The sequence below is a fragment of the Ammodytes marinus genome, assembly GCF_949987685.1.
Source record: "Ammodytes marinus genome assembly, chromosome: 2".
In the NCBI taxonomy this organism is placed as follows: domain Eukaryota; kingdom Metazoa; phylum Chordata; class Actinopteri; order Uranoscopiformes; family Ammodytidae; genus Ammodytes; species Ammodytes marinus.
This window is the reverse complement of record NC_137231.1, coordinates 23,736,781-23,764,048: the sequence shown is the minus strand read 5'-3', so window position 1 is coordinate 23,764,048 and position 27,268 is coordinate 23,736,781. Positions and strand designations below refer to the sequence as shown.

General features: G+C 40.4%; 1 protein-coding gene across 2 annotated transcripts in view; it reads left to right on the top strand.

Annotated features, from left to right (window-relative positions):
• The first annotated feature begins 234 nt into the window (after nt 1–234).
• dmxl1 (Dmx like 1) overlaps nt 235–27,268 on the top strand; it is a 52,355-nt gene continuing 25,321 nt past the window's right edge. For both annotated transcript variants that reach the window (XM_080046648.1, XM_080046647.1), the window contains exons 1-24: nt 235–545; nt 2,815–3,056; nt 4,176–4,301; nt 6,949–7,026; nt 7,541–7,619; nt 7,783–7,933; nt 8,339–8,405; nt 8,547–8,731; nt 11,199–11,403; nt 13,207–13,387; nt 14,853–15,029; nt 16,095–16,342; nt 17,177–17,885; nt 18,235–18,356; nt 18,843–18,932; nt 19,271–19,373; nt 19,489–19,608; nt 20,440–20,643; nt 21,137–22,416; nt 22,812–23,070; nt 23,707–23,840; nt 24,142–24,328; nt 24,458–24,568; nt 25,187–25,356. In XM_080046648.1, coding sequence (XP_079902774.1) covers nt 2,970–3,056; nt 4,176–4,301; nt 6,949–7,026; nt 7,541–7,619; nt 7,783–7,933; nt 8,339–8,405; nt 8,547–8,731; nt 11,199–11,403; nt 13,207–13,387; nt 14,853–15,029; nt 16,095–16,342; nt 17,177–17,885; nt 18,235–18,356; nt 18,843–18,932; nt 19,271–19,373; nt 19,489–19,608; nt 20,440–20,643; nt 21,137–22,416; nt 22,812–23,070; nt 23,707–23,840; nt 24,142–24,328; nt 24,458–24,568; nt 25,187–25,356 — 5,073 coding nt within the window. In that variant the 5' untranslated portion in view covers nt 235–545; nt 2,815–2,969. The remainder of the gene's footprint in view (nt 546–2,814; nt 3,057–4,175; nt 4,302–6,948; nt 7,027–7,540; nt 7,620–7,782; nt 7,934–8,338; nt 8,406–8,546; nt 8,732–11,198; nt 11,404–13,206; nt 13,388–14,852; nt 15,030–16,094; nt 16,343–17,176; nt 17,886–18,234; nt 18,357–18,842; nt 18,933–19,270; nt 19,374–19,488; nt 19,609–20,439; nt 20,644–21,136; nt 22,417–22,811; nt 23,071–23,706; nt 23,841–24,141; nt 24,329–24,457; nt 24,569–25,186; nt 25,357–27,268) is intronic.

The following is a 27,268-nucleotide window of genomic DNA, read 5'->3' as shown; positions in this document are numbered from 1 at the left end:
AAAAAAGGAATCCGAAAAAAATAGGAACCACTATGCAAGGTAACCGAAAAAATGGGAACCACTATGCTAGGTAGCCTCGTGGACAGGTGTGCGCTATGCATGCTGATTTCAAAACTGGCCCTCACGCCCTCTGCTGTCAAAACGCAACTACAAGGACCACAATGCATTGGGGCGTTAGAGTCACTATCATGACACATCGTCAACATAAGGAAAAGCTTCCTCTTTGGAAGCGTTTTATCTGCTAACCTTGGGGACATGTTGGCTCCTTCTTATGGTTACCATTTTTTCATTACAAAATCTACTCGTCTTGTCCAGCGGGGATAGTCCGGCGCATAGATAGTATAATCCGGTCCGGCGTTGAATGTGTGCAATGAGCTTGCTGTATGTCTCAGGAGCTAGCTTCACAGGCTAGAACGCGCTAAAACGAGCTAACTGAGAAGACCGAAACCGTGACATTTAACTCTGGGGAGCTGCATTCATCTAATAGAGCAGCTGAGACCCTTATCTTTGTATCTACAGGACTTGTCACAAAACAGCACCGCAATGTAAGTAGTTCACTACTTTCTGTTACACGGTGGTAGTGTTGTAAACTGCAACTGGCTAGCTTAACTTGACAGCTAAGTTAGCGTCACGAAAGTGGCAGCTAATGTATAAAGTATTTGCTGACATTTCCGAGACGCTTAACTGATTTAACATTACACTCACCGGCCACTTTATTAGGTACACCTGTTCAACTGCCTATACAAACAAAAAGTTAATCTTCCAATCACATGGCAGCAACTCAATGCGTTTAGGCATGTAGATGTGGTCAAGACAACATGCTGAAGTTAAAACAGAGCATCAGAATGGAGGAGAAAAGGGATTTAAGCGACTTGTTACATGGCATGGTTGATGGTCCACGGCAGGATGGAGCCATGCTTTCATGTTGTTTACGCCAAATTCTGACCCTACCATCTGACTAACAACTGAAATCCAGACTCGTAAGACTTTTCCAATCTTTTATTGTCCGATTTTGGTGAGCCTGTGCGAATTGTAGCATCAGTTTCCTGTTTTTAGCTGACAGGAGTAGCACCCGATGGGGTCTTCTGCTGCTGTAGCCCATCTGCTTCAAGGTTGGTCATATTTTGCGTTCAGAGATGGTATTCTGCATACCCTGGTTGTAACGAGTGGTTATTTTAGTTACTGTTGCCTTTCTATCATCTTGAACCATGTATGCTCATCCTCCTCTGACTTCAACAAGGCATTTTCGTCCACACAAATGCTGCTCACTGGATTTATTTTTAATGTTTTGGTCCATTCTCTGTAAACCCTAGAGATGGTTTAGAGTGAAAATCACAATAGATCAGCAGTTTCTGAAATACTCAGACCAGCCCTTCTAGCACCATCAACATTGCCATGTATAAAGTCACTTAATCCCCCTTTCTTCCTCATTCTGATGCTTGGTTTTAACTTAAATAAGTTGTCCTGTCCAGGTCCACATGCCTACATGCATTGAGTTGCTTTAATGTGATAAGTTATATGTGTTAACAAGAAAATGAACTGCTGTACCTAATAAAGTGGCCGGTGAGTGTATATCTGAACGGGTGAGTCAGATGGTTTGATGCGTTTATGTACCGGCTAACGTAGGAAACATTATCACGTGAGTTTGCCAAAGCACCGGAAACATATCTCGCATTATCTCCGGTTATTGACCAGCTTAACAGTGCTGCTGCACTTTGTATTGATGTTTCTGTAGGCCAAACTTTGACATTCGAGGACTAGTTTTCTAATTGATAAAAAAAAAGCTGTCCACCTTGGGCCCCAAAAGTGTGTGTGTGTGTGTTTCTTTAATTGACCCTATCTCTGTCTGCAGCAAAGTCACGCTGTATCAAAACTAAAGAACCATACAATTCACATTCAGTGTAATTAAATGAATTTACTTGAAATAAATCCAGATACTGCAACTTACTTTAATGCCCTGACACATTAGTTTCAGCTAGTATGGACATTATGTGTCTTAAATTGCATTTAGAATGGCCTTACACCTTTATAGTATAGTGGAAACTACAGTGGACAGCTATTTAAATGCTGTTTTCTTGTAGGGGTTTGACGATATAGTGGTATATATACCACTATATCGTCAAATGAGGCCACCAAAGTTGAAAGTGTATTAAAGGTCTTAAATTGAACTTGTTGAAGGTGTAACCTGGCTTGCACTGTTGTGGCCCACATTGAACCTTGCGCCGCAACAGTAATGTTTATTGGGCTTATAATACGCATTCAAGACAATAGCGTAGGCCTACAGAAGCTGATGCCACCACTGTTAGAAATTCTTACTGGGCTTAAACAGTGTCAGGCAGCTACTGTGTGAACTTGCTTGACCCCTCCCTGAACTAGTCAACATACTCCTCTGGTCAAAAGGACTCTGAATGTGAACCTGTAAAACTGCCGACACATTAAATTCCTTTTGATTATAAAATGGGCAACCAGGATCAATTTAGCTTTGATGCCAATGCCTGTTTGAGCTATCTGTATCTAAGTAGGTGTATTTTCTTTTTTGTATTGTATCGAGGGCCCTCTTCCAATATTACCAGTACGATTATGTCCATCAAGGTCTTATTGTGAGACTGATTTCATGCAGTCCTTGAACTGGTGCAGACAAGGTTTAAGAACCCTTGATGCCTGTATGCATTATATATTGCCTTGTGAGGTGGTGAGTTTCAAATCAATCAATTTGCGCTGCATAGCTAGGCTTAATGCTTACTAGTTACTAGACTGAAACATTCTCAGTTTTTATCTCTCGATATTTACTCTCCCTCCATCTCTTCCTAACAGCAAATCTGTAGAGAGGCTGAAGTGGGATTACAGGCTCCGGATGAAGATGGACAAATCTTTCCCATGGTTTCCCCAAAGCGTCTCCCGGAGTGGGAAGGTGCTGTGAGGAAGGAGATAGAGGAGCAAGGAACGTACGGCCAGCGTAAACAAGAGTCATGAATCTCCATCAGGTCCTCACGGGGGCCGTCAACCCTGGAGACAATTGTTTCTCTGTGGGGAGCGTTAACAATGTGCCATTCACAGTAAGATATTTCAAGCTCCGCAAATATTTCCCTCCCAACTGTTTAGGAGTTCTGATTCTCAGGGGGCAGCCAAACCCATCAATCGGAACAAAATGTTTCTTCTGAGTTACTTTTGAATGTTATTGTAAAGATCCAGTCAAATCAGCTTACGTTAAAATGACAAACAACCTGGACTCCATAGCCCCTCCCTATTAACAACCTATTGCTGCCTAAAAATGGAAGAGGTCAATTTAAAAAATCTACCTTTCATCTATGAAGGAGCTTTACTTATTAAAACAAAAATAAGCTCCCATTATTTCTCATTAGACTTTACCTAAACTTTTGGCATGAATGACAAAAAAAATTCAAAATGTTGTTGAGGACCACACACTCATAAATGCAGTACAGTATTTGGAACTGGATGCATCAATAAGACTTATAGTGCCGGTAACATGAGCAATGCTTTGGCCCACTTTATTAAAATAAAAGTATCTAGTCCTTGTATCAAGTAACTTCAGACAAAGGCATCTGCCAAAATGCAATAGCTGTTATTTGTCTTTTTTAATTAATGTTCTTTTTAAATCCCCTATGGGAAACAAGTCCTTGATTATTCTTACTGATAATGATGTGTTGGATGTGGTTCATTTGATCAGCGCTTTTTGCATTTTAATGTAGCCTGTGTCATTATGTTGTGTTGACTGTTGTATAATATAGATCATATTTAATAGGGGAAAAGCTCTTCCTTCTCCAGCAGAAAGTCCTTGTGTGCCGCATGTCTAAAATACAAAGGCAGTTCCTCGGACTGCTTTTGCACTCCGATCTCAAATAAAAACTCTGAGATACTGCTCCCATGCTTTTCAGAGAGTGGATCAATACTAAAGCTATTTGTGTCCTCGTGTCCTCTTGTAAAAGAGGCACAGTCAGAGTGAATCACAGCTCATGTGGAGATCACCTTCTGAGAGCCACAGGAATAGAGCATTGAATTCTAATCTTTCTGCTTGTCATATGGTGGCATGCTATATGCAGAGACAATGGCTCCAGGAGAAAGTGCAGCTCAAGTAACCCTTCACACAATACTGTCTGGCTGGATCCGAGTGGTCTTCATCTCTCTCCCTGTTTTCCATCTTCTTCTCTTAACAGGCCTACGCATCAGGTTGTGACGTGGTGATATTGGGCAGTGACTTTGAGCGACTGCAGATCATCCCAGGGGCCAAACATGGCAACATCCAGGTCGGCTGTGTCGACTGCTCACTGCAGGGTGGACAGGTAAGAGTAATGGAGCAGTGTTCTATCGATATATATTCATACTGGATTTGCTACAAAAAAATATACCTTAATGTGTAACACAATAAAATACGCAACATATTCATCCCTAACTCTTACTGCCATCTTGTGGTTTTTCAGAGATCATACTAAAAATAGGGCATCGGTCAAATCAGAAAAAGTGAAGGCACTGTTTTTGTAATACCCCGATGATAATAGTTCTCCTGTCATTTACTTCACTTTATATTAATGGCCACAATGCTCAGTTCAGAGTGTCAGCAAAATAATACTAATCTTGCAGAATCCTTTTTCAATTTTGCTAAAATACTCTGTTCAAGATTTTGTAATGGATTAGCTGGAACTCTTTTGCAAGGCACATTAATGGCAAGCTCTGTTGCGCTCTTAATGACTGTTGCTTTCAGAAAAGCGATTGTTTTGGCAAAATCAAAGGCTGTTTTAATATCATTAATGTCATACCAGATGAGGGAAAAATCACATAGTAAACAAGTAGTGGTACAGCACAGCAGGCACATTCACTGTGGTAATGCCACTGATAATCCCTTTAATGACCCCAAAATGCTTGCTTTAGCACAAACAGAATATCTTTTGTAATGTGTTGTAGTTTGTATCTGGGACTTGGTCTTTCAGATGCATCTTATTCAACTCCATTCCGAATCAATATGTTGCACATAGACAGCCGGAGAATTGCTAGTGTGTAAACTTTCTGTTTTCAAGAGCAATAGAATAGATGTAGAACTGGATCTTATTTATTTATTTATTTCACAGTAAATACCTTGACAAATCAGCGACTCAAAGAATGAGAAATTAGATTAACTTGACATGTGCCTTTTGATAAAGTTTGTAAGTAAAAGAGAAAAAATTAATTCTCCTGACTTCCTGTTTTAAGTCCAGTCAAATAAAGAGAGACTGCCAGGATTACTACATCCATCTGCATACTTTTAAAATGAATTGCCTCATAAAGACACTTAAGGCAAAAATCATTATCGCCGGGCCATCAGTGTAATTTGGGTTTACATTTTAATTGGGGTTTGTTGCGGCCTTGTTAAAACAGCAGACAGGCCTGATTTATTTTAATGAAAAAGAAAAAAAAGCCCAACCAATCCTTTACTACTTCCCTCATGTGATGTTTAATCCAATTCAGTCAGGCCGCGAGTGACCTCACATGCCTCCAGTATGGTTTAGCATGCACATGTTGCTATGCTTGCCTGTTCCGCCTCATTGCACCTCTCCACACTGTGGTATTTGTATTGCTTCTAGTTTACACTGCATTGTTGAGCACACACCCGCTATGCTAATACTGCAAGTTTTACAGCACTTCGGATTTTTCTAAGTGTTAAAGATGGCAATGAAACATGAATTTCCTAAACAAATTTTATTGAATACGTTTATTAGTTTTAATTAAAAAATACCACAAATTGGGGAAAAGGTATTATGAAATTAGAAATGTACAATTACATTGTTTGAAATTTGTTTTAAGCTACCTCAATGTGAATGCCAATGTGTTGTCATCAGCAGCTTGCATCAGGACATACATATATCTCTTTAGGGGTTCTAAACTAATTCATGCACAGCAACACTATGGTGAGACGACGGGGAGTAACCTCCACTAACGCCAGTAAGCAACAGAGACACTTCAAAACTGCACCCATTATTGTCAGCTATTTACAAGAGTAGGGTGTTCTTGGCTAAGTTCAAATTATTTCACTAGAGTTTTAAGATGTCAGTTGTAATAGTCTTGCAGAATTATTTAAGCATGTTGTCATTACAGCCACAAAAAGGGAAACTTAATGTTTCATAACTTACTTTTTCATTTTGCTACTAGCAGAACAAACCTGTGTTGACTTTTATCCCTTGACTAGAGCTACAGTCCATTGTTAGTTATTTTACTGCGTCACTGGAATATTATTAAACATGAGCCGTATCCTGGAAAAAGGATATATTTTCCTATTGTATCATCACGCCATGAGCCATTGTCTGTCTAGAAAGATTTAAGGAGTGTGTGGCTTGTTCATGTGATGGGTTGTATGAGTTTGTGTCATGTGTCAATGAATACATGGACATTTGCACGCGTGATTGTGACGCAATTTTTCATGGTATTCATTCTCGGACAGTTGACATATTATTGACCCCATTAGAGACACAGCTTGTATTATCCAAGAGCTGGACCGTCGTTATTAAGTTTGGTATTCGTGGTCACTGTCACCCATTCAGTCTGTCTAACATTGTAACTGTGGCTCCCATGAAAAGCACTTGGGCATGAAGCCTTAACCAATGCATGATTGGGAGGTTTGCATGAGGAAGACAAACAAATGTTGACTCAACAGGATCTTGAATAAGGATCAGTACTAATTATTCACTGTGTAGATCGTCAAAAATATTGTTAACCTTCAATAATAAACATGTTAGGAGGTTTTTTCAAGATATACAGTTTGTTTATTACATGGAACATACCGTTGATCAATTCCCAATGACATGCAACTGTTACTACTATTTACAACACAAATGTGAGGGTCTTTTGAATTGAGTTTTTGAATTTGAATATAATGTGTTTTTTTCAACAATACCTTTTTTAATTCTCTTTTGAGAACGTGTCTAAATATCTTATTTTATCCTTTTTTTCTTCTGCCAGATTGCAGCTTCCTATGGAAGCATCGTGTGTGTCTTTGAGCCTGTTCAGCACCCAGATCAAAAAGACAGATCGTCGACCGTGAGTAACCTACATCATCCTTTAGTCACAGTCTGGCCATGAAGGGAGTCAGATCATCCTGAAAAATTTACTGAAATGTATTCAGAAAGTCACCAGAGAAGAATAAACATTTCTTATTGACGTAGTGTATGAAGTCTTGAAGTTATTTTTATGTTTACTGTTTATTCCTGTTCTGTTTTCAGAGCAGAAGTCCTAGCTTTGGTATGTCAGTGTTTTCTGTTAAAAGTCTAAGAGTAGTCATAAGGCATGGAAATATTTTACTAATCTTAAACACAATCCAGTGCCTCTTTCATTGCAGAAGTTCCCTGTAGTTACAGCTGCTGTCTGTCTATGTGGCCTGATCACATGTGACTCACATGAGATTAGTTTCATTGTTGCTTCTTTCTATGCCGTTTCTAACTACTGATAGAAGAGAAAAAAGGAAATTATGTTTTTAAAGGCTGTCCTGTTTCTATCATTAATGTTTGTTTTTTGATGTTGTCTTTTCATTTATCTTTATTTTTGTATTGTACAGAAGGTGAACTGCCAATGGCAGAAGACCGGTCAATTTGTATTAGAATCTATGGTACGAAACCTGTCCTGGCACCCTACAGGTACTGTGACACATAGTTCTCTCTCAATGTAAAATCAAATTACACAATTGTGTCCTTAAAACATTATAGGTTGATACTATTTGTTTTTCCTTAACAAATAATATGATGCAACTCATGACATTGTATCTGTCCTAAAAAAACAAATGTGTCTTTGTGTATGCAGGTTGCACCCTCCTAACCGGCTCTAGAAGCCTCCAGTTGTGGTCTAATGTTTGTGGAGTGACAGATGAAGATGAAGTTGAAGAAAAGGAAAAGAAAACAGAAATTATCATAGGAGACTCTTATTCAGCCTGGAGGTGCATCTGGCAGAGCAAGTAAGAACTAAGGAGTACACAATCTAAAAACCAATAGTGCCAATCGCTGTGACTTTTAAGATGATGATTTTATTGCTTGCCAAGAGTATAGAATTCTATAGGATTGTTGTTTTTTCCAAAATATACTGAATCTGGATAGCTTGTTACATTATCAACACTGTGTATATTGACAATTTAGTGAAACCAGCTATTTGTAGATTTTGTTTAAAAATATTTCTTTTGAAATTCAATACAGGAACATCTCTTTTTTTTAATGTGCTTGTTCCTTTTAATTTGATTATTATTTTTTTTCATAAAGCCGTTTCCAGTAGTTAGTTCAGTTATCTGAAAGTACAGATTATAAGTATTAAAAAGATTGTAAATATTGTTTCTTTCCATCCTTTTTTTTTAATTTTTTGTCTGAAGGACGGCCTTTCCAGTCAGTTTAATGAAGTTCTCTCCTGACGGGGAATTCTTTGCTACTGCTGGACAGGTACGTGGCGTTTACCAGGATTTTCTGTACCTGTTGAAATAAAATAAAAAAATCGATTAACTTGTGCAAGTTATGTTTGCAATGTGTAGACTCATGTTGACGTTTTTCTTTTTCCTAATGACTTTTAACTTGTCTGGACAGGATGATTGCCTAGTGAAGATCTGGTACAGCACCAGTAAGTGGAAGTCGGGTGTTTCCAGGCTCTTCACACCTCCAGAGCCTAGTGAGTGTGTGGTGGGAGAGCTGGCCTTCTCCTTTGTCTACCTGGCCCATCCTCGCTCTGTTACCGGCTTCTCTTGGAGGAAAACCAGCAAGTACATGCCACGGTATGGGACACTGTGTCCAGACAACATTTCAGAGACACCTTTTCTGCAGCTTTGAATCTTTTATATTTATATCAATTGGTCAATTTTGACCGAAGCTGTAACAAGAAGTGAACACAACAATCAGGAAAAACCACAAGTTAAAAATGACTCTGGCCAAACTAAACAAGCAGGTTTTGCTAGCTGTTTTACTGGATAGACGGGTAATATTATTGCTCTTAGTTTATTTAGCCACTAATGTACAGCATTTTACGGATTGAATGAAAAGGAGGGAGCTCTTATTAGAAGCAAATTCAAAATAGTTTGGACTCTGCACTGTGCTGCTTGAAACAGTTGACACCAGATTGGGCATACATGAATATTATTCAGGGAATGAATAGAAGGAAGACATTATTGTTACTCTACCTACTAGCCAGTAGGACAGTGTAATGTTGACGCAACATTGTCACTAAGCTTATTTGGTTCTACAGTCAAGTGCGAAAGTTTGTGAACCCCTTGAGCCTTTTGGAATTTTATTTATTTTAACCATTATTAATTCATTTTTATCAATACCAGTATTTTTTATATGAAATAACAGATGTTTGTTTATCAATTCAACATTTTTATTTTCCAGAAATCAATTGTTAAAACAGATAAAACAAATTATTTGACGAATGTTGTATGTGCAAAAGTTTGTGAACCCTGAGCTGCATTGCTTAAATCGAGCAAGGTAAACACAATCAGGTTGGCCAAATTGGTTGATGAAATAGACCAATGTAATGAGAGATCTTTAGGAAAGAAATTGGGTGGCACTAGATAAAACAGAGATAAAACCAGGTCAGTTTAGGCTCACCAAAGTGAACCCATACAGGTCAGACATGCTAAAAGGGAAACAAATCTCAGAGGATCTCAGGAATAGAGTTTTGATGTTACACATTTGTCTGGGGACAGTTATAAATTCATAAAAAAAAAATTGAGCTCAATCGGTCCACCGTGAGGCAAATCATCTACAAATGGAGAGCTTTAAGAGTGACTTAACATCTGCCTAGAAGTGGACTTCCTTCAAAAATATCCTCAAGCGCCACAAGAAAAGTGATTTTTCAGGTAAAAGCCAACCCAAACATTACACCTGGAGATTTGCAGACAATTTGAAACCACCATTATTCACTTGGGAGAAGGTTCTCTAGGTGGTAGGCAGAATTGCGTTTTTGCCCAAACATGGCGGTTTTGGTTATGACCAAACAGTTCAATTTTTGACTAATCTGTCCACAGAATAAGACTTCAGGTATCTCCAGGTGCTCTCTGGCAAAGTTGTGACAAGCAGTTTTGTTCTTTTTTGAGAGCAGAGGCTTCTTCAGCAACCATCCCATGAAAGCCATGTTGACTGAGTTTTCTTCTTATTGTGGAACCATGCACATCTGTCCCAGATGCTGCAAGAGAGGTCTGCAAATCACCAGATGTAATGTTTGGGTTGGCTTTTAACTGAAAAATCACTTATCTTGTGGCGCTTGTGGATATTTTTGAAGGAAGTCCACTTCTAGGCAGATGTTCAGTCACTCTTAAAGCTCTTCATTTGTAGATGATTTGCCTCACGGTGGACCGATGGAGCTCAAACTTTTTTTTAAATAATTTATAGCTGTCCCCAGACAAATGTGCAGCATCACAACTCTATTCCTGAGATCCTCTGAGATTGTTTCCCCTTTTAGCATGTCTGACCTGTATGGGTTCACTTTGGTGAGCCTAAACTGACCTGGTTTTATCTCTGTTGTATCTAGTGCCGCCCAATTTCTTCCCTAAAGATCTCTCACTACATTGGTCCATTTCATGACTCAATTTGGCCCATCTGATTGTGTTTACCTGCTCCATTTAAGCAATGCAGCTCAGGGTTCACAAACTTTTGCACATACAACATTCGTCAAATAATTTGTTTTATCTGTTTTAACAATTGATTTCTGGAAAAGAAAAATGTTGAATTGATAAACAAACATCTGTTATTTCATATAAAAAATACTGGTATTGATAAAAATGAATTAATGATGGTTACAATAAATAAAATTCCAAAATGTTCAAGGGGTTCACAAACTTTCACACTTGACTGTATATGTAAGGCTTTGGGAAGTATCAAGTTGTGATATAGGTTGCACTGCTATGTTGGTAGCATGTGAATAATTGGATTCAATGATAAATCAACATGTCTACATTTGGAATCAAGCTCCGTTTGTATATTCCAATGGTTTTTTCTTTTAGGCAAACCGATGAGTCAAGTTCCGTAACCATAAAGGACAAGATTACAACGAGTCATTTCTTTGTAACCAGTGTGGTTACTGTTCTTGTTAACTTTTTGGGCTTTGCTTTAACCAAACTTCTGCGGGTGTTTCTCCTGTGGTCTGCTTTTGAATAGCACTATTAGCATTTAATGATAGAAAACCATAACTGACCCATTCGTTGCCATCATCCTTCTTCTCCCCCTCCCTTTCCTCTCTCCTAACAGAGGTGCAGTGTGTAATGTTCTTCTCACCTGCTGTAAGGACAGCGTGTGTCGGCTCTGGGCAGAGACACTGTTGCCCGGTGACAGCCTCCTGTCTGGTCACCATAACAGCCACACCACTGTCCAACACGGCGACACACACAGATGTGCCGGCTCTGCTAGGAAAAACACCTGCAATGGAAAGGTGCAAGGAAGAACAGTACAGGAAGTAAGCTACTATAATGTAATCTTTGTGAAAGAGATAATGCACCCAGTTCGACAGTTATTTAAGTGTACAACTAGGTACAATGAACAGTCCTGCATTAAATTAAATAATTATGAATACCTTTTTATGAAGGTTTGAACATTCCATTTGTGCTGTGTATGAGAAAAGTGTGGTTAAACTTTATTGTCATTTTGGAGGCTGTCTTCTGCTGGTGAACACATATGTGCTTTTAACAATATTTCAACTACCTTTATTGATACACGTGGTGCGACAGAATATTAGAAACAATTACATATCATAACAATGTATAGTGCAACAGCTCTGTAGCTGGCAAAATTGTTGCCAAAATATAAAATCCCTAAGACAATATCAACAAGAAATGATGATCACCTTCATCAGGCAAGAGTTTATTGTTGAAGTTGTACTTGACCACTTTAGTTGGAGATAGAACACAATAATTAGGCCCCAAATCACAATGAAATTATAATCAAATAAAATACAAGTTCCTAAATGTATTTGCACTTGGTCAGGTGTAAAAATGTCATGCTCGCTTTCCTCCGTATTATATATTATTGCCATAATTTGACAACACGAGTGCTTGCTAGAGCCAACACAAATAGGTTTTTTGACAATCAAATGTATTATTTTTAAAGCTCTATCACTGAGAATATCATCGGTTTTGGTTCTCAAATTGCAAAGAAAAATCGGATAATATATCAATATTATTCTCACTACTGCTAATGTAGGACATCAGGGTGCTGCAGAGCTGAGGGAACAGGAGCAAAGGGAGACAGAGAAATTAGATGGAAAAAAAACGAGGCTTAGTCGAGTTAAAAGGGAAAGTTAATTGACTACATAAAGATGGTTTTTGAAGCTTTGTAGAGCTTAAGACCGGCATCAGTGAGGAATATTGGCCTCCTTTCTGTAATCTGTGTTACACGTCAAATTTATAACTTTGGCTTTTGATGGTTGATTTTCTGTCTCATTTTTCTGCTGCCAGCTCACATTTGTAATGGCGGTGTCTCTCTGCTTTAAGTGACTTAGGTTGTTGCTGACAGCCCAGCCAGGCCTCAAACTCAAAACTCGCATCCATTTCAATACGGACATTCAAATGGTTAGGGGTCTCAATGGTACTTACAGAGCTCAGGGCACATTAGATTACAGAAAAAATAAGTATGCAAATTTCTCCACTGTGCCTTGAGGAGAGTCTGTAAGAGAACATGTGTGGAATTATTCATTAAAAGTCGCAGACTGTGCTCTGCTGGAAGATCCAGCCAGTATTCTGAGGTGACACTCCTACAAAACTGAATGAATGGACAATACTGAGAGAGCCCCAGTTTGAACTCAATTTTAGTATGATGCCTCAGGGTGGGATGATGGTACAAAATCTCTCACAAAATCAATGATGTTAATTAACCTTTCTTAATAAGGATAGTGTTTAGAGATCCTCCAGAGAAGACAGCTATATGGGATTTTCCCCACAATCTAATTTTTCCACCCATCTAAAAAAAGTGTATGTGCTTTTTTCACCTCCAGTAATACACATGCCTTCTCAAACACATTTGTTATCACTATTTGACAAAGGGCTTCTGTGCTGATGTGATGAGCACATTGATCTTAATAATACTTGGAGAAACTGCAGCCCTAGTATATTACTTACCGGTATTCTACACCAGAGAAAGGCTGTGTGAAATTGGTGTATGAATGTGTACATCCAGTTGTAAGTCGCTTTGGATACAAGCGTCTGCCAAATAACATGTAATGTAATTCAACATAATTAACAATAATTAAATGTTTTCCTTACAGTTGAATTTTCAAGAATCATTGCACACCTCCTCTTATCGGGACTTACCCCTGCCCTCTCTGACTGGCTGCCTGCCTCACAATCAGAGTCAACACTACAACCACAAGAAGATCAGCCGCAACATGCCCCATGCCAACGCTCTCTGCCACTTCCACATCGCTGCCAGCATCAACCCTGCTACAGGTTGGACTCAAACACATTGGTTCATAAAACCATACCAGTATCATTTTGAACACCAAACTAATTTAGTGATGATTTTTGAAGCTACAAGATAGTACAAAGCACTTCTTAACCCATTGATACCGGATGCTGCGCGACGCAACATTATATCTCCTGCCGGCTGCTGCATGGCACAGCATTGTTGTTTTGTCGTAATTTTCATGGCGCTTGCAGCATGGAATGCACTTTTATTGGTTCAAATACACATGAGATGGGTCTTGCTCATTTTTCTTAAAACCACTTGACCACCCAAATATTTTGTGGTTTTCCGAAAATCAGTTAGTGGCGTTCGGAGCGCAGAAACTAGGTCTACTGTAGGCTACTGACGAAAATCACACGACACATTACTTCTGTTGAGTAACAATATTTATTAATTTAGGCTATATTTGGCTGCTCCACCTCAAGTCAGCCAAGCCAGGCGATAGTTTAGTTTCAGTTTCGTTTTCATCTCCGTGTTATATCGGCTCCTGACGGCAGGAGTGAGTCTAAAGCCACTGATAACTGAAAAATAAAGCTATCTCTTCCTCCCTCTATTTGGCTATCTTTCTCTCTCCACTGCACACTCGGTCAGTATCCATGCTTAAAGTAAGCAGGATTATAACGTCATTAAGCACATTATTTTTAAATACTTTTATATAATTTATTATTTTTTTCCCCTACTAATTTTGACAATTTGTAGAAAAATGTGTTGGTTTGTAAGTGCTAAGGGAGCATGTTTTAATAAAACCTGTGAACCTTACCTTTTTAAATGTATTTAGTTTCATGTTTCTATGTGCTACAGAGGCTTTGATATTAACGTTTTGGTAGACGTTGACAATTCACAGTATTTTTTTTCAGAAAACCCTCAGGAGATAAGGACATGTATCCTAGATTGCCATAGGCGTTGATGGGTTAAAGAGCAGGAAAAAACAGACACCTACAGTTTAGCAACATAATAATTATTACCAAACAATGGACATCGCTTGATAGTTGGCTCCGCTTGAATGAAATCAGCTGGAGATCAGAGGGCTTTGCCTTTTTGTATTTGTTATTGCATAACATACTGTAACTTTTTTTAGATTGCCTGAGGTTGTTTATTTAACATCCCAATGCACTTTTGTGCTCTATAAGAGCTGCCCAGAGAAATCGTAAGGCATTTTCATTTTGTTCCTCTTTGTTCTTGACCTGAATCGAGGCGAAATCTTGTAAATTCCTTTAGCCTTGAGGCTAAGAAGTATGATTGTATTTGTATGCTTGAATGATGTTTTAGCATACTTCAAATCATACTCCTATTCATGAGTATTAATTTGCTCCAGCAGATGTCTTTGTGTCTCGCATGCCCCCAAGATCTAATGTAATGTTCTTTTCCTTCTTTAGATTTAGATCATTAGATCTTATTTATTCTAATCTTTGTTACATCTCTCTCTCTCTCTTATTGTCTTCATCACAGACATTCCTCTGCTGCCCTCCATCTCTTCCCTGAGTGGCTCTGATGACGAGGAACCTGGAGGTCTTTTCACTGTCCACTGGCTCAACAACAAAGAGCTTCATTTCACTTTAGCTATGGAAGTCTTCCTGCAGCAGCTCAGAGGCAGCCTGGAGCAACACAACGAATGCTCCCATGAAGGTGCAGACAAATATATAAAATGGGAGTTAACACTGTATCTAAAGGGGTCTGTCTGCATATGGAGTTGGAAATACAGTCAAATCAAAATTTTGAAAATCAGGACTATTCCCAGCATTTTCTGTCCTTTAAACCCAAATCCAAAAAAATCCTTTTAACTATGTCATTTGGAGAGTAAGTTGCATAATAGAAAAAAATACGCATCTGGATAGAGTTAGGCATATTTATCAATCCAAATAAAGATATTGCCATTTAGGTTTGATAAACTTTACAGAAATTCAATTTAGATGAGACTGGCTATGCTCTGGTTCCTATGACACAGTAAGTATTTTGAACCTATCACAGCATTTCTCTGCCTGAGCGTTCCATAAAAACATCCTGTCAAACGGTCGAGACATTTAAAAAAAGCTTTTTTTTTTTTTGCATTTTTATGCTTTATTGATAGTGTAGAGACAGAGTTGAAATGGGGCAGAGAGGGGAGTGACATGCAGAGAACGACCGCGGGCTGGAATCGAACCCGGGTCCGCTGCTGGCTGAGGCCCATGGGGGGGACACCCTACCAACTGAGCTAAGGGCGCCCCCAAAACTTATTTTTTTAACTAAGTTTTATAATATTTATGAACATTTATTTTCAATCAGATTTTTGTAAAAAGCTTATTGAGACACCCAGCTTTGATATTATATATTGATTTTTACTATGTTAGACCAGGTTTCCAGAGGCTTTAAAGCTGATATTTTTATTAAAGGTGAAGTAAGCGATTTATTTATGTTAATATAAGTGTTAAATCGCTCTTTATTCATACAGTGATCACTTATATAGTGTGCGCGTTTCATAAAGCCGATCTCTGTCACCCGCTCTGCAGGTAAACATCATTCCCAATGTCTGTTTTGATGGTTTTTATAATGTTTCATCACACTTATGGATCTGAGATGATGCTAGATAACTTGCTGTTAGAAGATGCAGTGCATTAATGTGGGGACGAGGGTGGGGACTGCTAACTGCAGTCAATGACAGGAAGTTAGCTCAACTGGCCATTCCGCTTACTGAACCTTGCGATCTTATTCCAGAGCCAGAAGATGAGGATAACTCTGATGAAGAAGAGAATGGTAGCAGGCCTAGTAGTAGTGACCCACTGGGACCTGAGGCTGCAGAGCATACTCTGGCTGCAGTCAAGCACCAGGTGGACATGCTGTTAGAGGATTGGAATAAAGGGGCGGACATGTTGTTCAGTATCCACCCTATGGACGGCTCTCTCTTAGTCTGGCATGTGGACTGGTTGGATGAATACCAGCCAGGCATGTTCAGACAAACTCAGGTACGTTCACCGCTGGTGTGGTTCATGTAAATCCATGGAAGTTGATGTTGAAGTTTAGTAACAAATGTAGCCTCCCACCCTTTACCTCTCTATAACTATTAACAACCCTTCACTTTTTCCAAATGATAATTTAATGAACACTGTAAACCGAGCAGACTTTCCTTTTGTTACTCTTTTCAAGTAACTTGGTTGTAGTCGTGAATTCGAGAAGTGCTTCTTGGGAAAATAAATAATTGATCATCTCAATAAGGTTGTTGAACCAACATGACAGCCAGGGTGGTCTAGCTCCTGCTCTAATGGCTTCTTCAAAATCCAATTCAAAAGTCCCTTGATGCATTTTTATTTCATTAGTGTTGAAATAATGAGAACCTTGTGACACGGCGGTTAGTCAGTCGTGCGATGCAGCTAAAAGAATCCCATGGTTCCTTGACATGCACTGCTTTAATAAGATGAGACGGGACCCTGCTATTATTATTAGCATAAGTATTGTCAAACATTATTCTTTCATAGATATGAGAAGGGTCGAGGGGAGAAGGCCCTTGAGTCTCTCTAACTGTCTTGGTGACCCAATTAATTTCAGAAAGTCAGTTGTCACTCAAAGCCTAAATTGGGAACAGAACTATTTCAGCCCTTTTGTAAAAGGGCTTCAGTGCCCTCTGCTTCATTACCACATTCACATGGGAACTTATGCTGTTTCATAATGCAGTCTTATTTCAAAGAAAAAATACCATTACTTGATTGAGTGAGTATTTCTTATCACTAACTCAGAGCTGTACCCTTTAGTCACTTTTCATTTTGTGACTATGACATCGATGTTTTCTCCTTCTTTCTCAGGTGTCGTTTGTGTCCCGTATCCCTGTAGCGTTCCCTACAGGGGATGCCATCTCCCTGAGCCACAGTGTGGTCATGTACGCGTGCAACAAGAACGTGGATCTGGCTATCCAACATGGCCGACAGCGACCGCCCGGGAGCACATTGCCTCAAACCAAATCGGCTCTCATAAGCTACGGAGGTCAGGGAAAAGCCTCATCCAGCAGCAGTCTCCGGCTGAGCATTTTCACCCCCAACGTCCTCATGATCTCCAAACACGCCGACGGCTCCCTCAACCAATGGGCGGTCAGCTTTGCGGAGGACTCTGCCTTCTCCACCGTGCTCAGCGTCTCTCACAAGTCCCGGTACTGTGGCCACCGCTTCCACCTCAACGACCTGGCCTGTCACTCCGTACTCCCACTCCTCCTCACCACGTCTCACCACAACGCTTTGAGGACGCCAGACGCAGACAACATCCTGGCCCCTCCAGACGCTGTCTTCGCCCATTCAACATCTCTGCCCGGTAGGTCGTGGCCCAGCCGGTTGACCCTGGGTGTGGTTTCCCAGGATCCCAACGCAATCTACAGCGAGCTGATCCTGTGGAGAGTGGACCCCGTCGGTCCCCTGTCTTTGTCAGGCGGGGTCTCGGAGCTGGCTCGCATCAATTCCCTCCATGCCTCAGCGTTTGCTAATGTCGCCTGGCTGCCCACGCTCATTCCCAGCAGCTGTTTAGGTAAGAACAGTTTTGCAGTGTTTGGAGAGAAAATTGATTGCTGGGAAATACCAACGATTTTGGTTTTGTAATATGATGGAAATGCCATTCTGAGTACCGTAACTAACTATGAACAAATGAGACCGCTTTAAGACTTCTCTATAAACCAAATCAATAGTTTTGTATATAGAGAAAAATAATCCTGTGAACACCTAATTTCGACTCGACAAAATCCAATTGAAGCTTTTATATTTCCAATTAATCTGTGCATAATGAAATTATAGCCAGAGTGTTTAAATGTTTTATATTTAGAAAAGCAAGTGTAATAGGAGACACGGTTAAATTTGATTCACTTTCTATCTCTCCTAAGGTGGGTACTGTAATTCTCCCAGCGCCTGCTTTGTGGCCAACGACGGCCACTCACTCAGGCTGTATCAGGCTGTTGTTGAAGCTAAGACACTCCTGAGTGAGCTCTCCAATCCTGAGATATCAGTAAGTCATCCAACAGGCTTCTCACCACTCAGACAAAACTCTGCAGGGTACAGTCAGCACAGCAATTACCATTTTTATGTGCACCGATAACAACACATCAGTAGACCCTTACAGAATCAGGTGCAGTCTTGCCACTTCATTAGTGTCAGTTTTGGAGGACTTGGTAGACAAATTACATAGTTACAGAATCAGATAATGTGAAAAATAAGATAAAGTACAGTTATCCCTTTAACTTAATATAGCACGGTTGAATCCAGTATAAGTGACTTTTAAGTTTGCATTTTATAGGTTATTATTTCTTGCATTGCATATAAAAAGCTTATTGTTTATATATGTTATCTGTATAATGACAGCACAAATAATAGTTATATTTCTTTAACTCTCTGAAGCACAGTTGGCAAACTGTTTGTTTTGATTATATAGTACGGTAGTTTACTGTAAGAGTGCTCAGGTAATGTAAAAGTGTTGATGTTTGTTTTGTTTTAGAAATATGTTGGGGAGGTGTTCAACATCATCAGTCAGCAATCCACAGCTAAACCAGGGTGCATCATAGAGCTGGATTCCATTACTGGCTTTGTAAGTAAACATTAAGTTTCCCTTTATTTCTCTGTCTAGGTTCATTGTCTAACAGTCAAGAGACCTTGTAAATGCCTTTGGTGAAAAAGATATTAACGCAAACTTGAAATAAAGGATGTATAAAATGGTATATATTTTAAAGCCCATTGGGAGCATAAAATATTCTACAAGGTCAACCATGACTTCCCCTCAGGAAGTTTTTGTGTGTGTGTGTGCCTGTGTGTTTGCTGCACTTTTTGTCTGTCGGTGTGTCTGGGTACGGGCTACATAGTGGGGCGATCATGTCGTTCTGCTGCTGCATCTGACGGTTCTATAATGGCCGCCGTTGTTCTCTACAGCAGGGGAAGGAGACGCAGCTCTTGCATGTTTTTGAAGAGGATCTGATCCTTGGCACTGAGAGAGCAGAGAGCACACTGGAAACTCCTGATTCCCCTCACATTGGTAAAAAGAAAATTACATTTTTCTAACTCAAAATATTGTTTTTTTTTTAAAATGTTTACATTGATATTGTCAATTTTCATAAAAATCCTCTGTTTGTTTGTGTGTCTTGATGCAGCCTCTAGCGAGCCGGCCTTCTCGGCACGCTTTTTTCTTGTGGTGGTGGAACTCGCCCCGACAGGTCGCTCACTCCTCCACATGTGGCATCTCCATCTTGCTGCTCTGCCCGTCACCATGGGTGTGTACTCCATTATTATTCATTGACACGTCTGTTTCAGGACAACCACTTTGATCAATCACCTTGTTTAATCCCTCTCACAAATGAAATTAATGGCAGCTTAAACTACAGCTTCTTCCCAGAGGAAGTCATAGGGACTAACGGCCTCCACACACATCCTGCGTCTACCTCTGGAGCGGGTCGCCTGACCTTACTGCTGCGTCTCTAGCACTTTTCTCGGGCACACATAGAACGTCTCAGCAGCTGCTGCTGCAGTGCTGCTTCTAAAAGTCCTATCTTTCTACATAGAGTTTTCATAGATACTTCTCATAAAAAGCTGCCGGTATGAAGTCAATATGACTCTCGGTAGAGTATTTCTCTATCAGTTAAAGTAGAGAGACCCAAGAGAGACGCGTGGCTCTCAGAAAGAAATAGGCGAGCCTCCTGAGGTAAAGTGGAGCAGCGCTGCAGACTCGCCTCTGATGGGCGTCTGCAGCGTGGCACAGGTTGGATGTGTGGCCGCTCTAGGTTGATTACACGGTCAGTGACAAAAAGTCAGACGCAGACTCGCAGTAGACGCGCAGTAGAGGTAGGGTGTACTGTGTGTGGAGGCCGTAACAGCCAGACACATTTGTGATGAAGTTTTGATTAGTATTGTATAACATCTACAGTACATCTCTCAGATACTAATAACAACTTTAATGCATTGTCTTTCACAAAGATATGTATTAAAAATAGATAATGTGGCCGGGTTTTTACCAAAATGTTCTTATCTTTTCAGAAAGTTCCCTTTGGGGATAAATAAAGTACTCTATCTATCTTAACAATGTTTCCCTTTTCCTGTTTGTGCAGAAGAGACCATGGCAGAAAAGCGTGGCCCCACATCTTCTTCTATGAACAGCTCGCGGTTCAGTTCTCCAGCAGCACAGAAGAGTAAACCTTGCACTTCCAATCTGCAGAGTGCCTGTCGCCTCAGCCTCACAACACACAAGCTATACAGCCAAGAGATGGCCCTGCCAGAAGGGGTGGAAGCCATCACTGTTACACCCTCAGCAGGTGAGGGACAAAGAGAATACACACTCGAGTAAAAGTGACATAAGTCTACGAATTGTTCTGGAAGTGAAATTCGGCAGACGAACATGACAGCTTAGAAGACAAGTACAGTACAAAATCCAGGGCAATAGCTCAATACTGATAGTGGTAGTAGCAGGTTTAACAGTCTAATGGCAGGGCACAGATAAAAAATGTTTACAGGTGCTGCGTATTGACATATATGATATATATTGACAGATTGCAAATTCTATGTTGCCATGGGAACTTGCTTTCTAAAGCAATGATCCGTCAGTTGGCAAATGTTTTAAAACATCTACTTAAATCATGGCCTTTTCAGAAATGTATAAACACAAATCTGAAAAAACAGACAACAATCTTCAAATAAATTTAAAGAAACTCACAGAAAATTAACCAACATTAAAATATAGAATGTAGAAATTGTAAAAAAAAAAAAAAAACTCATTGCCTAACAGTGTACTGTCAACTCTCTACCTAGGTCACCTGAGTGCGTCATGTGCTCTGCCAGCTGCCCGTGTGCCTTATCTCCTGGCTACTTCCTGTTCGGATGGAAAGGTGCGCTTCTGGAGGTGTAACGTCAGCGTGACAAAGCCTTCCAGCATGGAAGAGCTGGTGGCTTACCAGTGGGAGGAGTGGCCGCTGCTAGTGGAGGACAGGCTTCCTAACAGCAGCGCTGTAACCGTGCAAGGTCGCCCCATAGAGGTCTGCTGCTGTCACACGGGAAGGATTGCAGTTGCTTACAGGCAGATGCCCAACACACCTCTGAACTCAACACCTCATCTGAACTCTCTCGGATGTCTGATTCCCCCACCCACCCTGGCTTCCTCCCCTAATGTGTACAACAACAACAACTCCACCGCCACCCACCTGACCCCATACACAACCCAGCCTGTAAAGCTTAGCCCAAATCTCACTCCAAGCCCCAACCCTGCAGAACCTAGAGAACCACTGGTCTACATTGGCATCTACCAGTGTGAGTCCACTGGTGGTTCGCAGTGGATTATGGAGCAGACCATAGTCCTGGACAGCACAAATACCTCTAACTACAGTATTAGCAATAGCACAACCGGAGATACCAATGTCCCCAGTAACATGGACTTCTCCATACCTAACGAGAACTGTCACGGTTCTACTAGTAAGAGCCTGGTTCATTTGGACTGGGTCTCCCAAGAGAATGGCTCACACGTTCTGACTGTCGGCATCGGGACCAAGATTTACATGTACGGCCGTCTCTCTGGGAAGCCTCCAGAACTCTGTATGTCTTCTGAAGCCAGCAGAGACCAGAGCTTGTCTCGCCTGGTGCTGCTTCGATCCGTGGATCTGGTCTCCTCGGTCGAAGGCTCCTTACCCATTCCGGTCTCCCTCTCCTGGGTACGAAATGGCATATTGGTGGTAGGCATGGACTGCGAGATGCACGTCTACTCCCAGTGGCAGCCCCCAGCGACACCCAAACCCAATGCTACACCTGTCCAAGACACAGACATCAGCAGCAGCGTCTCCTCCATCCTCTCAGCCGTCAGACAGAGCCAGGAGGAAAGCGTAAGCCCCGGGCCCGCCATGTCTTCACTGGCCCCGCCCAAAAGAGCCCTGACCAGGTCCATGATGAGCCTGGCTCAGAAACTCAGCGGGAAGAGAACAGCTTACGATCTGCCAGTCGAGATGGAGGACTCGGGGCTTTTTGAAGCAGCTCACCAACTCTTTCCCACTCTGCCCCAGTACCATCCTGTACAGTTACTGGAGCTCATGGATCTAGGGAAGGTAAGTCAGAGAAATTAATCAATTAGTCAATATACTTGGGTATAATTTATTGTGATTATTATTTTCTTTATTTTAATACCTTCTCTACTTAATGACATTTCATTTGATATGTATTTTAATCTTATAAGCTCTGATTATTTCCTTTTCTTTACTCATCACTGTATGTGATTTGTTATTGATTTCACCTACTATAAATAGTATAATTAAGTAATTGAATCATCTGGTTGGGGGGGTGGGGGGGGTCAGTTACAATTTACAATAAAAAGTAATGACAATTGCCAGAAAGTTGACATGTATTGTGTAGTGTGTGTGGGTGTGGGTGTGTATGTATGTATATATATATATTTTGTTTTAGGTTTCAAATATAAACGTGTTACCTATATGTCATTCATCAGGTTCACCGTGCCAAAGCCATCCTCTCCCACTTGGTGAAATGCATTGCTGGAGAAATCGTGACGCTTAAAGACAGCAATGCCAATCCAGAGAAACGAGTGCGCTCTCGAACCATCAGCGTCGGAGGCAGCACGGCCAGGGACCGCAAGATGTTCAGCAAAGCAGATAACTCCACCCCGGACTACACAGAGATCAGCTCTGTCCCTCCCCTGCCTCTATACGCCCTTCTAGCTGCTGATGAGGATACATTACCAAAGCCTGGTGGGTACAACACCTCGCATGAGAATATTCAGTAACGAGTACTTGACATACACAAAGTAATTCAAAGTACTGTATTTATAACCATATTTAGAAAACAGCCAAGCAAAACACGGTCAAAGGATGTTTACTTACAGTAATTAAGAATAAATTGATAAAATTAAACTTATTCAAGGATTGCAACTGAATTATAGGGAGTTTACCTAACTGAATTTAGCCAAAAAGGCATCATCCTTGGAGGTAGAGATGCTTTTAGATGTTTGACCACAACCTTATTCAACAGCACTTGTGGTTGAACCTAAATAAAATAGATTGTAGATTCATTTTATTCTGTGTTGCATTCAAAATGGTGCAAAATGAATGAACTCTTGTACAATCTTTTTAGTCCAAAAGGTGTACGAGACAGAGCAATATATCCTATTACTGTTTGGGCTTCTAGTATTAATTTCCCCTTTGCGTGTCTTTGAATACAAAGTGAGAAGGAAGTAAAAAAAACTGTATACAGTAAAAACATTGTATGTCCTTAGGCACTTCAATTTGATCTGCTGTCTCCCCAGCAGGAGTGGATTTTTTTTTTATGTCTCTTATGAAATGCATGTCATGTGTAATTAATCTCGGTCTTGTCGTCCCTCCCTACAGATAAAATAGGCAGTTGTAGTGGAGACAGTGGACATGGTTCCAGTCACACCGATCACTATGATGAACTCTTTCATACACCAAGCATAGCAGACCTGGACCCTCTGGACAACGATCAAGAGGAAACGGGGAACAAGGTCAGATTCTGATGGTTTGTGCTTGGTTAAAAGAGAATTTATAAAAATTCGACAGCAACATTTCAGGCGCTTTTGGTATTCCAATGTGTCGCTTGGATGAGCATAACTGTGCATGTCAAGGTTCATTTTAGATATATTGCCGCCTTTAAAATATAGACCAGTCAAAGCCCATGACAGGCCTAGTTAATGAATTAAAAAAGTGTCTAAATATTTAAAAAGGTTCAAAGAGCATTTTATTGCCTCTCTCTATTTGTGTTTTGTCTTTTCACACTCCGTCCTCCTTCTTGTACCCTTTCTTTAGGTCATTGACCTCTCCCAGTACAGTCCCACATACTTTGGTCCAGAACATGCCCAGGTTCTGTCCAGTCACCTCCTTCATTCCAGTTTGCCCGGCTTAACACGCTTGGAGCAGATGTCTCTCATGGCACTGGCCGACACCATCGCTACCACAAGCACAGACCTCAAGGACAGCCATGGCACAAGCAAAGGTATACGACAGGGAATTAAAAAAACAAGGACTCTTCAAATAGAAATGTATTAGATAAGTGCTCCATTCCACAACTTCATTTTGTTTTGAAGTAGCTGTAAGTAACCACTGTCTGTCATTTATTTATCAGGTGGAGAGACACTGGATGAGTGCGGTCTGAAGTTCTTACTAGGAGTCAGACTCCATACCTTCCTTTCTACCTCCATGCCTCCAGCACACAGAGCACAGCTGCTTCGGCAAGGTACGGTGGGATAGGAGTCTTCAAACTGCTTTCATGAGGGGCATTTTATAGCCGACAAACAAGCAGGCAGAGACTGTCTCATTAAACATACTGTACTGGGCACATCTATAAAAATATTAATTCTTTAATATAACAATACTAAGATGCATAGATAAACATTCCAGCTCGCTGCCCAAATAGCCGCCTCGCTGCGTTCCTTTTAGATACAACTCCAGTGCCCACCAAGGTATTAGAGCAGTAACTATAAAGACTCCTATAGCTGGGAAGGGAAAAGGTTGCTGATCGTCTCAATTGTAAAAATGATTACTGTAAAAGTCTCAGTGAGAAAAGTGGACAAGCCATAGTCTATTCATCATCCTTAACTATTGCAGTAACGTTCCCCTTGAGCAAGCAAGGCACTTTATCTATATCTGCTCCAATATAACTCCCCAGTTCAGCAATATAACACTAAAGCTGCAAGAGGCAATTCAGTGCCTTATGTATATCAAGCCAATTGTACTCCTGCATTTGCTCACTGAAGCTGTAGTTATTGATCAATGCATAATAAAATCAGCCTCCCTGTGAAATACAGAAAGTGGCCCATTTTCCACCCTACATGTCCTTCTCTTTTCTCTGTAGGCCTGTCAACCTGTCACTATGCCTGGGCGTTCCACTCTGAAGCGGAGGAGGAGCTGCTGCACATGCTGCCTGCCTTACAGAAGAGAGAGGCCACCTGGCCCGAGCTGCGCTCAATGGGCGTGGGCTGGTGGCTGCGCAGCACCAACAAGCTCCGCAGGTGTATTGAGAAGGTGAAGCAGCTAAGGACAAATGCAAATGAACCTTATCAAACTAAGTGTTTGTGATATTCAAATACTAAACAGTGTCCCAGTGCTTATTTGAGAAATAAAATGTGCAGATTCTGCAGTCAATAGCAAATTGATGTAAAATAGAGATATACAGTCCCCTCCATAAGTATCGTAACAGTGAGGCCAATTCCTTTATTTTTGCTGTAGACTAGAAACATTTGGGTTTGACACCAAAATATGAATATGAGACAATAGAGCAACATTTCAGCTTTCATTTCCAGGTATTCACATCTGGATCTGATACACAACTGAGAAGACATCATTATTTGTAAAGGAACAACACATTTTTAGGTGAGCAAAAGTATTGGAACAGATTGACTTAAAATAAATTAAAGTGAATAAGACTTAATATTTTGTTGCAAAGCCTTCGCTTGCAACAACTGCATCAAGCCTGTGACCCATTGACATCACAAAACTTTTGAATCCTCCTTTTTGATGCTTTTCCAGGCTTTCACCGCAGCCTTATTCAGTTGCTGTTTGTTTAATCTCTTCAGTCTCCTCTTTAGCAGGTAAAATATTTGCTCTATAGGGTTTAAGTCTGGAGATTGACTTGACCAGTCTAAAACCTTCCATTTCTTGACCCTGATTAACTCCTTTGTTGTTTTTGCAGTGTGTTTTATCTTGCTGCATTATGAAGGATCTTCCAATCAGTTTGGTTGCATCTTTCTTTAAATTGGCAGACAAAATGTTTGTGTAAACTTCTGAGTTCATTTAGCTGTTGCCATCATGTGTTACATCATCAATGAAGATTAATGAGCCCATCTGAGAAGAAGCCATGCAAGCCCAAGCCATGACATTGCCTCCACCGTGTTTCACAGATGAGCTTGTATGCTTGGGGTCATGAGCAGTTCCTTTCTTTCTCCAAACTTTAGCCTTTCCATCACTTTGGTAAAGGTTCATCTTGACTACAACACTGTAACACATGATGGCACCAGCAAAATTAACTTAGAAGTCTACAGAAACATTCGGTCTGCCAATTTAAAGAAAGATGCAACCAAACTGATTGGAAGATCCTTCATCATGCAGCAAGGTAATGACCCTAACAAACTGCAAAAACAACAAAGGAGTTCATCAGGGGCAAGAAATGGAAAGTTTTAGACTGGCCAAGTCAATCTCCAGACTTAAACCCTATAGAGCATGCATTTTACCTGCTAAAGAGGAGACCGAAGGGTGTAACCCCCCAAAACAAACAGCAACTCAATGAGGCTGCGGTGAAAGCCTGGAAAAGCACCACAAAAGAAGAATGCAAAAGTTTTGTTATGTCAATGGGTCACAGACTTGATGCAGTTATTGCAAGCGAAGGATTTGCAACAAAATATTAAGTCTTATTCACTTCAATTTACTTTAAGTCTATCTGTTCCAATACTTTTGGTCACCTAAAAATGTGGTGTTCCTTTACAAAAACTGCTATCTTCTCAGTTGTGTATCAGATCCAGATGTAAATACCTGGAAATGAAAGCTTAAATGTTGATCTATTGTCTCATATTCATATTTCGGTGTCAAACCTAATGCAATATCCAGTTTGCATTCATGTCAGATGTGGTGTTTTTGTAATTATCTAATACATTTTTTAGAGTTCACAGTCTGGTAATTCATGTTAAAGTTTATTTGTACAGTTCAAAGTCAATCGACTGAAAATGTATCTGCAACTATTTTGAAAAAGCAGTTAAAGGCTTCAAGTAAACACGACAGACATCTATTTCCAGCTCCCTTAATTGGTCTTATTCATTAGTCAACAGTCTTTAATCTTTTATCAGTGTGTTGAACTGTTGGTCTAACACTAAGCAAAACATTAACTAAACTCATTTCCATCAGGATTGTATCTTTTTTCATTAAACAGAACTTGTGCATAATA